Source organism: Cynara cardunculus (genome assembly GCF_001531365.2).
Source record: "Cynara cardunculus var. scolymus isolate 2C chromosome LG 8, CcrdV1, whole genome shotgun sequence".
Taxonomy (NCBI): domain Eukaryota; kingdom Viridiplantae; phylum Streptophyta; class Magnoliopsida; order Asterales; family Asteraceae; genus Cynara; species Cynara cardunculus.
The window spans coordinates 21,967,504-21,980,927 of NC_037535.1; the positions used below are offsets into that span (position 1 = coordinate 21,967,504).

At 37.1% G+C, this 13,424-nt stretch overlaps 2 protein-coding genes across 3 annotated transcripts; both read right to left on the reverse strand.

Annotated features, from left to right (window-relative positions):
* Nucleotides 1-5,503: 5,503 nt before the first annotated feature.
* Nucleotides 5,504-8,313, reverse strand: LOC112516587. Of its 2 annotated transcripts, none has more exons than XM_025123718.1 (3): nt 8,113-8,313; nt 7,926-8,044; nt 5,504-5,758 (listed from the first exon to the last, which is right to left on the reverse strand). In XM_025123718.1, exons 1-3 carry the CDS (start codon nt 8,259-8,261, stop codon nt 5,739-5,741), a joined length of 288 nt encoding a protein of 95 aa, XP_024979486.1. In that variant the 5' UTR covers nt 8,262-8,313; the 3' UTR covers nt 5,504-5,738. The 2 variants fall into 2 exon arrangements, with proteins under 2 accessions (XP_024979486.1, XP_024979485.1); XM_025123717.1 differs by lacking the exon at nt 5,504-5,758 and adding an exon at nt 5,827-5,955 and having other exon boundaries at nt 8,113-8,312.
* An 861-nt stretch (nt 8,314-9,174) lies between these two features.
* LOC112516583 (probable LRR receptor-like serine/threonine-protein kinase At2g16250) lies at nt 9,175-13,095 on the reverse strand. Its single transcript, XM_025123711.1, has 4 exons — nt 10,969-13,095; nt 10,738-10,866; nt 10,598-10,620; nt 9,175-9,877 (listed from the first exon to the last, which is right to left on the reverse strand). Exons 1-4 carry the CDS (start codon nt 12,804-12,806, stop codon nt 9,351-9,353), a joined length of 2,517 nt encoding a protein of 838 aa, XP_024979479.1. The 5' UTR covers nt 12,807-13,095; the 3' UTR covers nt 9,175-9,350.
* Nucleotides 13,096-13,424: the final 329 nt, after the last annotated feature.

A 13,424-nucleotide genomic window follows, 5' to 3' on the forward strand; every position in this document is an offset into this window, starting at 1 on the left:
TAAACGGCCCCTTAGTGTTTACTTCCTTGTTTCATCCCCCATTTTGATTGTATAAACATACCTTGTATTACCATGATCAAAACCTACAACCTGCTTTTACTTGCAAACCTTTTATGAATTCTTATCTTATGGGTCGTTTACCAAATACTTACCCAACAAGTATTTACTGATAAAATTTAACATTATTATTTACTTACCGAGTAAGATTTTAGTCCAACAAAACGACATCATATGCAATAATTTACCCGGTAAGCGCTTAACGTGGTAAGAGTCGTCACCCTCACTTACCAGGTAAGACTTTTGGTTCTTGTCTCACTCTTATCGGGTAAGATTCTTGATTCTTACCATATTCATCCGGTGAGGTAATGTTACTTGGTAAGCGCTTACCCGGATAAGCGTTTGGTAAACGACACCTTACTTTAACTTGCATTATCCCATGATTTTATATAAACTTTTTTTTATTTAACCTGGATATCCAACGCGCTATACGAGTCGACTAATCTCAGGGCGACCACCTGCTTTGTAGGTAGGGGTGAGCAGCGGAACCGGGTACCCGTTTGCGGAACCGGAACCGCCGATTCCGAAACCGATGAGTGGTTCCGGTTCCGGTTCCTAAAATACGGAACCGATTGAGAACGGTTCCGGTTCCGGTTCTCAATTTTTCGGAACCGTTACCCGCCAGGACCGGTTCCGGGTACCCGGGTACCCTGAACCGGAACCAGCGGGTACCCGGTGTTTTTCAATAAAAAAATAATTAATTAATTTTTAATACCAAATGTATATTATGTTACATCTTCAAAGGACGTGGTCATCTTCATACTTCATCAACTTTCTAGTTCTACTAAACTACACTTCATAGTATGTAATCGTTAAGTTTTGAACATTTACAATTATAGTATGTAATCGTTAAACTTTGAACATTTTCTATTAGTCTATTATGGTTTATAATCGTTAAACAATATTTGTAACAATTATTCCGTATAATTTGTATTCTTGTTTATTTAATTTAGTGTTTTGGCAATGTTTTATTTTTTATTTCTAAATAACAAAATTTTAATATTTTAGGAAGCGGGTACCCGGAACCGGAACCGGTTCCCGGCGGTTCCGGTTCCGGTTCCAAAAATTCAAGAACCGCTCTAACCGGTTCCGGTTCCGGTTTCAATATCTCAAGAACCGCCGGTTCCGGTTCCTGTCAAAAAGGGCAGGTACCCGCCTATGCTCACCCCTATTTATGGGTAGTCCGGAGTCACCGCATTTAAACCTCCGTGACCATAAGGGGATTTTTATTCCTCTTTGGATTTGAAAACTTATGGCTTAAAACTTTGTTGGCTTATCAGAAATCTGCTTACTCTTGAATGTGGAGATAACATAGAACATTGTTGGATGGCATTCCAAATATTAAGTGGGAAGACATAGACATTGAAAAACTTTATAGGTTGAGAAGGAGGTTTTAGAAACGCCTTTTTAGTCATATAACATGTCCTGATGAGCAGAGACGGACCTATAGTTGGGCATACGGTGGCACGTGTCATTGTATTATTCCTCCGTCGAAGGGTAAAATATTTTAGGTTCGTAAAAGTTGTAACCGTATTAATCTGTTGTGTGCCACCGTATGTATTTGAAACTACAAATGAAAACAAGTTTTATTTGGTAGAGTTGGTTTGCAAGACTTTTATTCCACCCCAGACCCAAGTTCGAATCGTGTTAGTGTCATTTTCTTAGTCAATTGGTGTCACCGTTTGGGAAAAAAAAATCTGTATATTTGAAAAAAAAAATCCATATTCATAGTCTCCTATCATAGTTCAACATCTCAAGAACTCATATATCAGCTATTATGTCTTCAGAAACCAGACAAAATTAACGTTTTAATGTAAAATCATACCCAAGAAATCTTAAACCAGATATTTTCTCTAGGGCCTGTCTAAAATCGAATATCTTAAACCGATGGTAAATTATTGGTCCGATCCAGTCCAGTCCAGTCCAATCCAGTCTAGTCCATATATTTACCTCTACTTTCATTGCGTGGATTAATTTTTTGTACTATGAAGTTATTGGCACCAATTAATTTGAATGGAAAGTTATTGCCATGGCTATTGGCAAATACATGAATGAGCAAGTAGGGCCTCAGGCAGGGGTACGTGTCACTCTGTGGGTGGCGTGCCATAAAATTAGTTTTGCGACTCACACCTGGTTTCAAAATGGATAAAAAGACGTATCAAATGATTTTGATGTATATATTATACACTTGTTGCTTCCTCATATTACTCCACAATATGTGACTACAAATTATTTTAAATATATAATATATAGGTTCAGATTTATGAAAAAAAATCGTAAAATAAAAATAAAAATGAAAAAACACTCTAGTGACTATTCATCAAGATGATATGTATATGTAAGCAATTTGTCCGATATATATGTGTGCATAATATGCACATATAAATAAAAATCAAGAAACGACTTCAATTACTTGTATATATATATGTTCATACTATCCAAATGAATGACTACCAAAATATTCCTTATTTTTTTCATTTTTTTCCCCGAACCACCTCTCTCTCTCTCTCTCTCTATATATATATATATATATATATATATATACACACATACACACATCTAATAAATAAGTATCTTTGAGAACACGTATCATGTTTCTGTGCGACGGATATTGATTTTTCCCGCCTAAACATGTATCTAGACACAATTTTCACTTACGGTTCAAATAGGTATACCTAAGTGACATGTATCCCTCTACACGTTTATTTTCCTGTTTTCGTGGTGTAACTGATTTCCCAGACTAATTAGAAATCTCTGGATTTCCATTCCTTAGACTTATAAGTCTAAACTCCTTTTCCTTAGTTAAAATTCAGAGTTGCCGGCCAGACTTGTAAGACATACCTATATAAAAGTCTGAGAACAAGTCTGAACTCCTTTTCCTCAGTTAAAATTCAGAATTGTCTTCCATACTTGTAAGATATACCAGTATAAAAGTATGAGAAAATCAGAGTTATAAGTTTGAATTTAACTTTAAAGTGGCTTCCAAACTTACAACATAACTCTGGGAAAATACAAAGTTGTATCAATATGGTTCCAATTACAGTCTATCAATGAAAAAAATTGTATGACGGTTTAAAATCCAACATATTTAAACGACTCCACAAATGTGTTCGGTTTACACCAAGAGTAAAGAATCAAGAGATCGAGAGCGAGACCGAGAGTTCTAGAGCAATTGAATGAGAGAACTTTTAATAAGTTATGGTGAATATCAGTTTGAATCTCAGCTTGGAGGATGGGGAGAAAACATAGATGTATGAGATGGTGAAGACATAAGTGAAATGTGTCAAAAGTATTTTGAAAACATGAAATGAAAAGATAATAATGTGCATTGGTAACTTGTACTATATGTTATTTTAATCGTAGATTAAGAGATTTTAAGACAATGCATAAAGTAGTAGTATTTAATGCATTATGAGTTGTTTTTAAGACTTTGTGAATAAATGTATAGTACTTTGTGCATTAAAAATTGTTTTTAAGACTTTTGATAAATCTAGTTTATAAGATAGTATAAATATATTTTTACTAATATATTTATTGCTCCTTTCGTTTTAAAATAAATGTCTACATTTCTAGGGATGGTGATTTGCCCCGACCCCGTGAGGAACCCGGTTCACCCGACCCGAACGGGCACGAGGATTCCCCGCTAAAACAGGTCCCGGGGACGGGGATCCCCGGTAGAATCAAAATAAAAGATACTATTTACGAGGTTTTACCGGGGATTGCTAGAGATTTGACCGGGGACGGGATAATAATCCCCGTACCCGCTGCGGACCGGGGCCAGGGGACGTTACTACAAACCGGGGCCGGGGACGAGGATTACAAAACCCGCCCCATCCCTGCCCCGTTGCCATGCCTATACATTTCTATTTATATTTATCTCAAAATAAGTGTCCGTTTTTAAAAGTAAATAACTAAATTCTTAAATATTGCACAAATATTTAAGAGTTATGAAGAAAGAGAAATTAAACAAAAGTAAAGATGTCATTTAGTTAACTAAAAAGTGTAATAATTATCTATGCCCAAAATTGTGTCATTTCAATTGTGGACACTGGACGAAAGGAGTATATTATAAAACACTTACATCATGTTATTAAAATACCTTAAAATTCAAGTTAACTGCTTATTTTTAATCCTCCAACTTTGATATTCATAAAATTAACTGATAATCAGCTAATAAACATGTTCAAATACAAGATAAACGTTGAGTGTACTAATACACCAAAATGTTCTAGAACACCGATAACCAACCAAAGATTCTCTCAACCTCTAAAAATACATAAAATTGTAGAATAAAATTTAGTGACAAAGAATGAAATGAAGTATGAATTATGACTGAAAGTTCGAGTTTCTGGTTTCAAAATTGAGATATACCTCGACGCATTACGCAGGTACACTTCTGGTTATTAGAATGTTTGTAGCCTTGACCGGTTAACCGCCATAGCTTAAATTCCAAGCTTGATCCAAAACCATAAGTTTTTTTGTTTTTCGTTTGTAAGTGAGTGTACGGGCTAGCTTGCATGCACCTCGACTAATCTCATAGGGCCTTCTTGATAACAGTTAGAAAAATCCCAAGTGACCCAGAAGAGACTCGAATTGACAACCTATGGGGAAGAGTCCCAAGATCTTACCTTTATTTGCCGGTTGAAGTTACCCTCGAGATTAACCATAAGTTGTAACCGCCTAGGTAGGTCTAACCAGTTCCAATGCTAAGGCAAGACAATACCAACCTGGGATTTTGCTTATATCAATTCAAGGCTATGTTTGGTGAACTAGCTAATAAGCTATCTGATAACTGATAAACAAATCATGTTTGAAAAACACTAGCTGATAAACATGTTAAATGACCAAAAAAGACATCTTAATAAATTTGTCAATTATGATATAACTAGTTGTGCACCCGCGCAATGCAACGGGAGCCGTGAATTTTAACAATTTTGAAGTTTCACTGGTTTTATTAGAGAAGATTTAGCGATGATATAAGTTACAATTGGTCTTTACATATTAATACAATTTGAATAAATAAGAGTTATGGTTCCAATTACAGTCTATCGATGGAAAAAATTGTATGATAGTTTACAATCTAATATATTTAAAACCCAACATATTTAAATGACTCCACAAATGTGTTCGATTTACACAAAGAGCAAAGAATCAAGAGATCGAGATCGAGAGCGAGACCGAGTGTTCTAGAACAATTGAATGGGAGAACTTTTAATAACTCATAGTGAATATCAGTTTGAATCTCATCTTGGGGGATGAGAACAAGACATGAGTATCAAACTCCTACCGGCAAGACTCGCCACCTTTACTTACCTTATCGGTTAACATTCACGGCCAACAAAATAAATTGTTGATAAGCACTTAAAGGGTAACAGTCACCACCCTCACTTAGGTAAGACTCTCAATCCTTATCGTGCCCTCTTATCAGGTAAGATTTTCGGCAATTGCTCTGCTAAATCCATTTACTCAATAAGTATGTGCAAAGAATGCTTTAGAAAACAGAGATCCAATCCATAGAAAAACTTTCATTCATTTCCAGTTCTTCTAGGAGAAAAAGAGTATGTGATAAACGCAATAAATGCTTTGTAATGCACCGAGACCATGCTCGACGGAAAACATTGGCTAAATGACGGAAATTTTAGTAGAAGAGAACCCGCGATGCAATGTGGTCATAGTCCTTGTCACCGAGGAAGTCCAAAGTCTAAGGAAGATACGAAAGAAGATAGAATTAGTTGCGACGAGTCATTATTAACAAAACAAGGAATCACATACATCAATCAAGAAACAGAAGACGGTAAGAAGATTCGTGGGTCCCGTTGTCCCATCTTTGGTTGTTATACTACCATCAAGTAAATGGGACCCAAAATCACCTCGGTCCACCGAGACAAAATGTAGAACCTGCAGCAACAGTTCATCGTTCAAATGAACAGGACCGAGAAAGTAGGATCTAATGGGAAGTTTTCGCATGCCTAGGCTTAAACACAAAGCCAAAGATCAGGAATGAAGAGTACTCATTTCAACTAAAGCTTAGGGGCCATTTACCAACACAAATTTAGTAACCGCAAACCGGTCAGAGTGCGATTTGGGTAAGCAAATTGGAAAGTGTTTTGTAGTAAGTGCTTACCGATAAAAAAGATTACCATTATAACCCTCTATATAATTAGAGTTCTTTGAAAAATCCTAATCGTAAAAAGGGTAGGCCTGGAAAGTACGTAAACTCACACAATAAGTGAAACAATAATTCTAGCTGGGTAGGTGCCTGACTAACACCTTCAATCAGATCTGTCCCTAGGTAAACATGTTGTGTTGACTGAGTCAGCTAATCTGACTGAGTCAGCAGTAGATAAGCATCCCCTTAGTAAATACAACTAGCATGTGTGTGGCTGTGTGCTACTCATGACTCATGAGAGTCCGTAAAAGTGGTCAAACAAAGAGACCTTCAAAAACACAGACTCACAAATTCGAACTCAATGGTATTCAACTGAATATCGTTGATACAAACGTTACTATTGAAGTAACTCTGATCACCAAGAGTGAGAAATCGTCAAAACCACAAGGAAAAGAATTCCAATTTGAATACAAAGTTAAGTGACATCTAAGCATTCAACTTCTGCACAAACTGCAAGATTTTCAAGTTGGCAATTCAAAACTCGAAGCAGATTTCCATTTTAAAAGCAATTTTATATGTGCTAATCGCATTGATCACTCCTGTTGTCACAATGATGATGCAAGACCTATAGCAGTTAGCAGATGAACTAGTCAGAGTGTTATGCAAAACATTGAGGCATATTCCAACGGTTTAAATTAACCATGCCATCCCAGATTCGGTGCAAAAAGTGATACGTGACTCGAATTCGCGGCCCTCTTCCTCATGATACTTGAGTGCCTAGAAACAGTTTCAAATCTAATAACTGTGTTTTAGCCTAGCTTGTGTACATTCTAGGAGAAGAGTAGGGGTATCAAGTCAATCTCGTAACCAGTAAATACAAATCAAGCACAACCAGATTTCACTGTAAGTCTTAACATAGTTGTAGGATGAAGGGACGGACCCAGAATTTTTTTCAAACGGTGGCACCATTTGACTATAAGAAAAAATTATAGCGAAAAAATTTCAAACTGTGGCACCGGTTGACTATAAGAAACAAATATAAGGAATTTTTTTCAATCGGTGACACTATTTGACTAAGAAAATGACACTAACAAGATTTGAATTTGGGTCTTGAGTGGAATAAAAGCCTTGCAAACCAACTCTACCAAATAAAACTTATTCTCATTGTAGTTTCAAAATACATACGGTGACCCACAACAGATTAATACGGTTGCACCTTTCACGAACCTAATTTTTTTACCCTTCGACGGAGAAATAATATGGTGGCACGCGCCACCGTAACCACCATGGTAGGTCCGCCCACTAGGATCTTTGTTACTGAATTATGGCTACTAAAAGTTACCAATTTGGTCTCTTTCTATTATAAACTACGATCGAACAACATGATTTCCAAACAAGAAGCAACATCATCAAGCAACACCCTAAAGGGGTGATATAGTTATCAACCCATTCAAATTCTGACTGCTCTTATGATATTTTAACCTGAATACTGATTAGTGAAGACAATCCAGAGTTATTTCACCTGTGAAAATATCTGCAAAACGATCCCTAAGGAGATAATGAGGTTCTAACATATATATCGAGGATAAATGGTTCAAGTCCATCTGATGTAGCATTTCAACATCACCATCCAGGATTCCAGATAATCATGTTTATAGAATTTATTGGTGAGTATAATGCCGTGTTTCACTTAACGATCAATAACATGAGCTTAAATTATGAAACAAAAACGTAGAGAATTCATATAAAAATCATATACCTTGAGAAAGCCAACTCCAGCAGGTGGAATCAACAGCAATACTTGACCTAAGACGAGCAGATGCAATTGCACTGTGAAGAGGCATCATTGATTCAACAGTTCCCAATGCCCCGAGAATCCTGAAGAACACGGAAGATCAAAATGATGGAATTCAAATGCGGATCGCTACTAATAGTGAAGTACTGACCTTGAAGCTGCGCGAGAGACTGTTCGTGTTGACGAATGAAAAGGAGAAACAGGTAGGGATTTGGGGGTTAGGGTTCTTGAAATTAGATTTGATCCAGTTGCAATAGTTCTGGCACCAAATACCACCGCTGATCTGCTTGCCGAAGCCATGATTTCTTTCAACCCAATGTCGGATAAACCCTAATTTACTTGAACCCTTGTATGAATGATCCACACATTACATAACTTGTACCAGAAGCATTGCTTGTTGTACATTTAGGGTCATAAATGTTAAGGCAAAATGGAAAGAAGTTTATCCTTGCAGACTATTACAAGATTAAATATATAATCCATCAAAATTAATATAATAGAAGTTATTATTAAATAAAAAATAAACCAAACTTTAAAATCAATCTTCAACAAATTATTTTTTCAATTACTAGAATGATATTCGCACAATTCAGTAAAATACATCTCGATTTTCAATCGATTAATAGTACCGTACCAAATATGGAAATTTAGTTGTTATACGGTATTAGAAGTTGCATACCACCATGGTACCAACCTATTTAATTATTTATTAGTTTTTTGAGTGATATTTTGTTCATACATAAGAATGTTTTGTTCATACATAAGAATGTTTTGCAACTTTTATTCCTTGCAATAAGAAAACTTTTAAACATCACGCTTGTTATCTGAAAACTCAATATCACTCAAAACTTGAACAAAATGGCAAATGATAAATTTTCATATATGTAACTCGAAGTTGATACAAAACCAGTACCAACATGTACCAACTAAAAAATGTTGGTATCGAGTACAGTTGGTTCTTACACGGAATAAGACTTTATGTATCAAGTATAAGAGGAAAAAATTGATACCGTACCCAGTCCATCTCTAGTACATAGGGGTACACATGGATTGAATCGGCCGGGTAGAAAGCGTTGGACGACCCAACCCAACTTCATCGGCCTAGAAAAATCCATACCCGTTTAAAAATAATAATGTATAACCCGACCCCTTGGTGAACCTGTTAGAAATGGTCAAGTGAATCATCTCTAATCTCTTTCTAAACCAGATCAAAACACAACCATGTCATCCACAATTTACAGTTGCAAAAACAAAAACTTTCAACCTTCCTTCAAACATAAACACCAACATCAAATCGTACGTTTTCTGATCGACATACATCTTAAAGAAGGCGCTCAAATGGGGCACCCGAGATGCGTTATTACCAAAGAATCGTTCGGTCCATCCATCCTAATCCTCGTTCCATCTCTCTTCATCTTGCAAGCCCATCGGTTCAGGAAACACATCCTTCGAATACCTTCTAGCAGACAAACAACCATCCTCACCAACCTTCAAGTCCCCTTTGCCGCCACATCCTGCCGCCAAGTTATGCCGCCAGCTGCCATTCCTGGATGAACTTGTTCCAAGTCTGGCCGAGCTCGATGTTTCTTCACGTACAACTTTCAAAGGATTTTCCAAAGCTTTGAGTACAAATCTCATTAGCGGTCTCCTTGAAGGTTTAGGATTAAGGCAAGATTTAGCAACAACGGCCATCGCCCATACTTCGTCTAATAAATCCTCGTCCACTATCAGCGATGGATCTATTATGATCTTCACAAGTTCTTTATCGTATATACTGATAAATGGAAGCAAACCATCCAACATCTCTTTTGTGGTCGAATCACTCGATGCGCTAATACCTATTTTGCCCGTTACAAGCTCCAGCAATACTTTCCCGAAGCTGTAAACATCATATGTACACGTTGCAGTAGCTACACCTGGACATCGGAACAGAAGTTTGATAAAATCAAACATAGGCCCTCTCGAGATAAAAATAGGTTTGGTATGCAGAAACAACTAGATTGTATTGGATGGGCAAGAGTGAAACGTGAAAAAATTATGGAAGGATTTAGAGCCTGTTTGTTAGCAGCTTAATAAGCTTAACGCAACGGGACTCCCTGCTTATTTGGTCAGATATACATGACTGTTTGGTAGAGGCTTAACAGTATAGAAAGTGGCTTATTCAGTAAGCTTCCAGGGGTAATCTTTAGGCAGAACGCCAAGTTTTTTTTTACAAACATGTCTCTCTCAATTAAAAAACATGCTCCTTCCATCTATGAAAAAACCCTCTAAACAAAAACCTTCCCGCTCTATGCAGACATATTAATTCACAGAGACAGTTTTATCCATAAAGACTAAATGGAAACCAACCAAACTGCCCCTTGGTGTTCTAATTTGACATGGGTAGTTTAGTAATTTACTAAGTTTGTCCCGTTCACATGGTTTTTATTCCACCTATTTTTATGGGACAAAAAAATGCAATTTTTGTCCCCTCGGTATTGTCCAATCCTAGTTTAATTGCCGCACCACCAAACATGGGACACAAAGTTTTTGTTCCGTTCTGTACTATCCCACATACCAAATGCACTAAGTGAACGTATAATAAAAAATAAGATGAGAACTATGGCAAATATGGAACAAACAGATACAGAACTTACCAGAAGCAACTTCTTCAGATATCCTGCAAAAATCCAAGAGAAAATTTCTGTTAAAACCCTCAAATTCTCGATCATTAACTGCAAATAAGGTTATTTTTTATGTTCATCGGTTTCCGATGAGGGTAGATTTGCGTACTTACTGTGGTAATCGTAGCAATCTCGTGATCTTGTTTGAATGGCTATCAGTGTCTTGGATACAAGCCTCAGTTAGGCTTCCTAACCGCACTTCATATTTATCATCAAGAAGTATACTGCTAGCTTGAACGTCTCTTCAATTAAACAAAAACGAAAAAGAATTCAGCACATAAGTTTCTAGATGACGATCGTTAAATTCATATCAAGATATAAGGATTAAGGGTTCTTTAGAATACCTATGAACAAGGGGTGGAACACATTCGTGATGCAGATATGATAGGCCTTCGGCAACTCCAATTGCGATCTTCAATCTTGTTATCCAATCCAACAATTTTAAGTCCGAACCGATTTTCCAGTATAAAGAACTTGAAAGATCCCCTTTTGGCATATATTTGTATATCAGAAACTGTTCCTTCTCTTTCTCCAAGCAATGTCCCAATAGAGGAACCAATCTTGGATGAGAAACCTTACTGAAAAAATCTAACTCCACCCTGCAACTGTTCTTTCTGGAATGCACATCAAATCTTTTGACGATTATATGAATCCCACCCTCCAAAACACCCTTAAAAACGTCACCAGAATGACCGTTTTTCACAAGATTTCCATCATTAAAGTCACCGGTGGCTGCAAGAATCTCCTCATAACCAAACGCTTCTCCAAAAAGGTTCAAACTCGCTCCTGGTGCACCTGTACCTGCCGCACTTGGTCCCAATCCAGATCCTATTTCAGTTGTTTTCCGTTCCTCACGGCTGCATATGATCAGCAGCACCACCAAAATCACAAAGAGTAGAACGAGCCCAACAGTGCCCAACACTGCTGCAAATATGACCATTCGCCGGTTGCTTTTATGGTCACCTAAAGGACGGTGAATGGTGCCATTTGGAAGTCCAAAATTATCGAATGACAACCCCTTCCTAGAATAGAATCCTGCACATTCTTTCACATTCCTTTGGCTCGACCAGCTATGAAAACAGTTTCTGTCTAAAGACACAACATTACGAGCATAATCTGGTATTTTGTCTTGGAAGTAATTGTAAGAAAGATCCACAGTACTGACCCTTTTAAGCACAGAGGTCAGGACTCCATAAAACATATTGTGTGAAAGATTGAACACTGCCATGGTGGTATTAGCATTCAAACTAAGATTTGGTAATAATCCCATAAAATTATTACTGGATACATCAAGAAAACTCAAATTAGGCAGTGACCATAATGCATCAGGAAGATCACCAGTGAAGTTATTGTTGCAAATCACCATTCTCTGCAAATGCCTTAAACTTCCAAATTCTGCAGGCACAGAGCCAGAAAGTGAACTGGAACTCAGATCCAGAACAACCAAACTAGAAAGATTTCCGAGATGAGTGGGAACGGAAGAAGAAAGACTGTTACTAGAAAGATTCAAAGATTTAAGATTCAATAGGTTCCCAAAATCTTCAGGGATGGCCCCAGATAAGTTGTTCGATGAAATGTCAAGCAGAGAAAGTTTAGCTAAAGACCCTAAAGATGAAGGGATCAAACCAGTAAGCGAATTTCTTGATAGATCAAGAACTGAAAGATGTGATAACAGACCCAAGTTAGATGGAATAGTGCCAGTAAGATTGTTATCAGATAAATATAATTCACCAAGGTTAGACAAATTCCCAATGTTAGATGGAATGGCACCAGAGATTTCACAAAATCTAAGATCAAGAACCGTAAGGGTTTGAAGCTGAAGCCCTAACCAATTCGGTATTGAACCAGGAAGCGTGAGTCTTGAGGCATTGAAAGAAACCAATTTGGTGAAATTGGCAAGAGAATCGACTGAAAATTTAGGGTTTTGATTCCCAATTCGGGTTCTCTTAAACCCAGAAATATTGATCCCAGTAACACTACCATCTTGACATAGAACACCGATCCAAGCTAAACATGGATCCGATTTTATAGGCCAGTCTTTGGTTCTCAACCCTAATGATGACCTAAGTTGAAGCAGAGCTGCCCGTTCTGCCCTAGAACTTAATGGGGCAGAGTGTTCCTGCTGTTGAAATGTACTCCGAAAGAACAACAAGAAGAACAACAGAACTAAATTACCCTCCATGATGATGATTATCTCTAAAGAACAAGCAACAGTTTGTTCATGCACGATGACATTTTCTTGAATATAATGAACTCATAAACGGCAAAATTGAGTAGTGAAATTAGGGATTCTCCATGATTATATCACACATTGCTCTTACCTTGAATTATCAGGAAAAAAACCCTCTGAATCTTCGATTCTGCTCTAAAAACTTACCAGCAATCGGTTCTCTGTTTCGATGGGTTGATGAAAGTGAGAGTTGTAAGAACTAAAGAATCTGAGTGAAGAAAACGACAGCAAGTTTCTAGAGAGGGTTTGTGTTTGATGAGTTGCAGAGTATCAAAATCCCCTGGCAATCATGAATGAAGAATGAAATTAAAAAGGAAATCTAAGGGGTGTTTGGGATTGCTTATTTAAAACAACTTATGCTTTTTTGTAAAAGTGCTTATTAACTTATGTGGTATCAAATTGGAGTTTTGTAAAAAGTGTTTGGATTAGCTTACAGCGGTACCAAACTGCAATAAGCTGATAAGTTGTTTTTAGTGTTTGGCAAATTTTGCTTATATCTGTAAAATGACCAAAACGGACAGAGAGAAGATTGATGTTGTTATATGGAGAAGGGAGAAGATTGAGATCGAT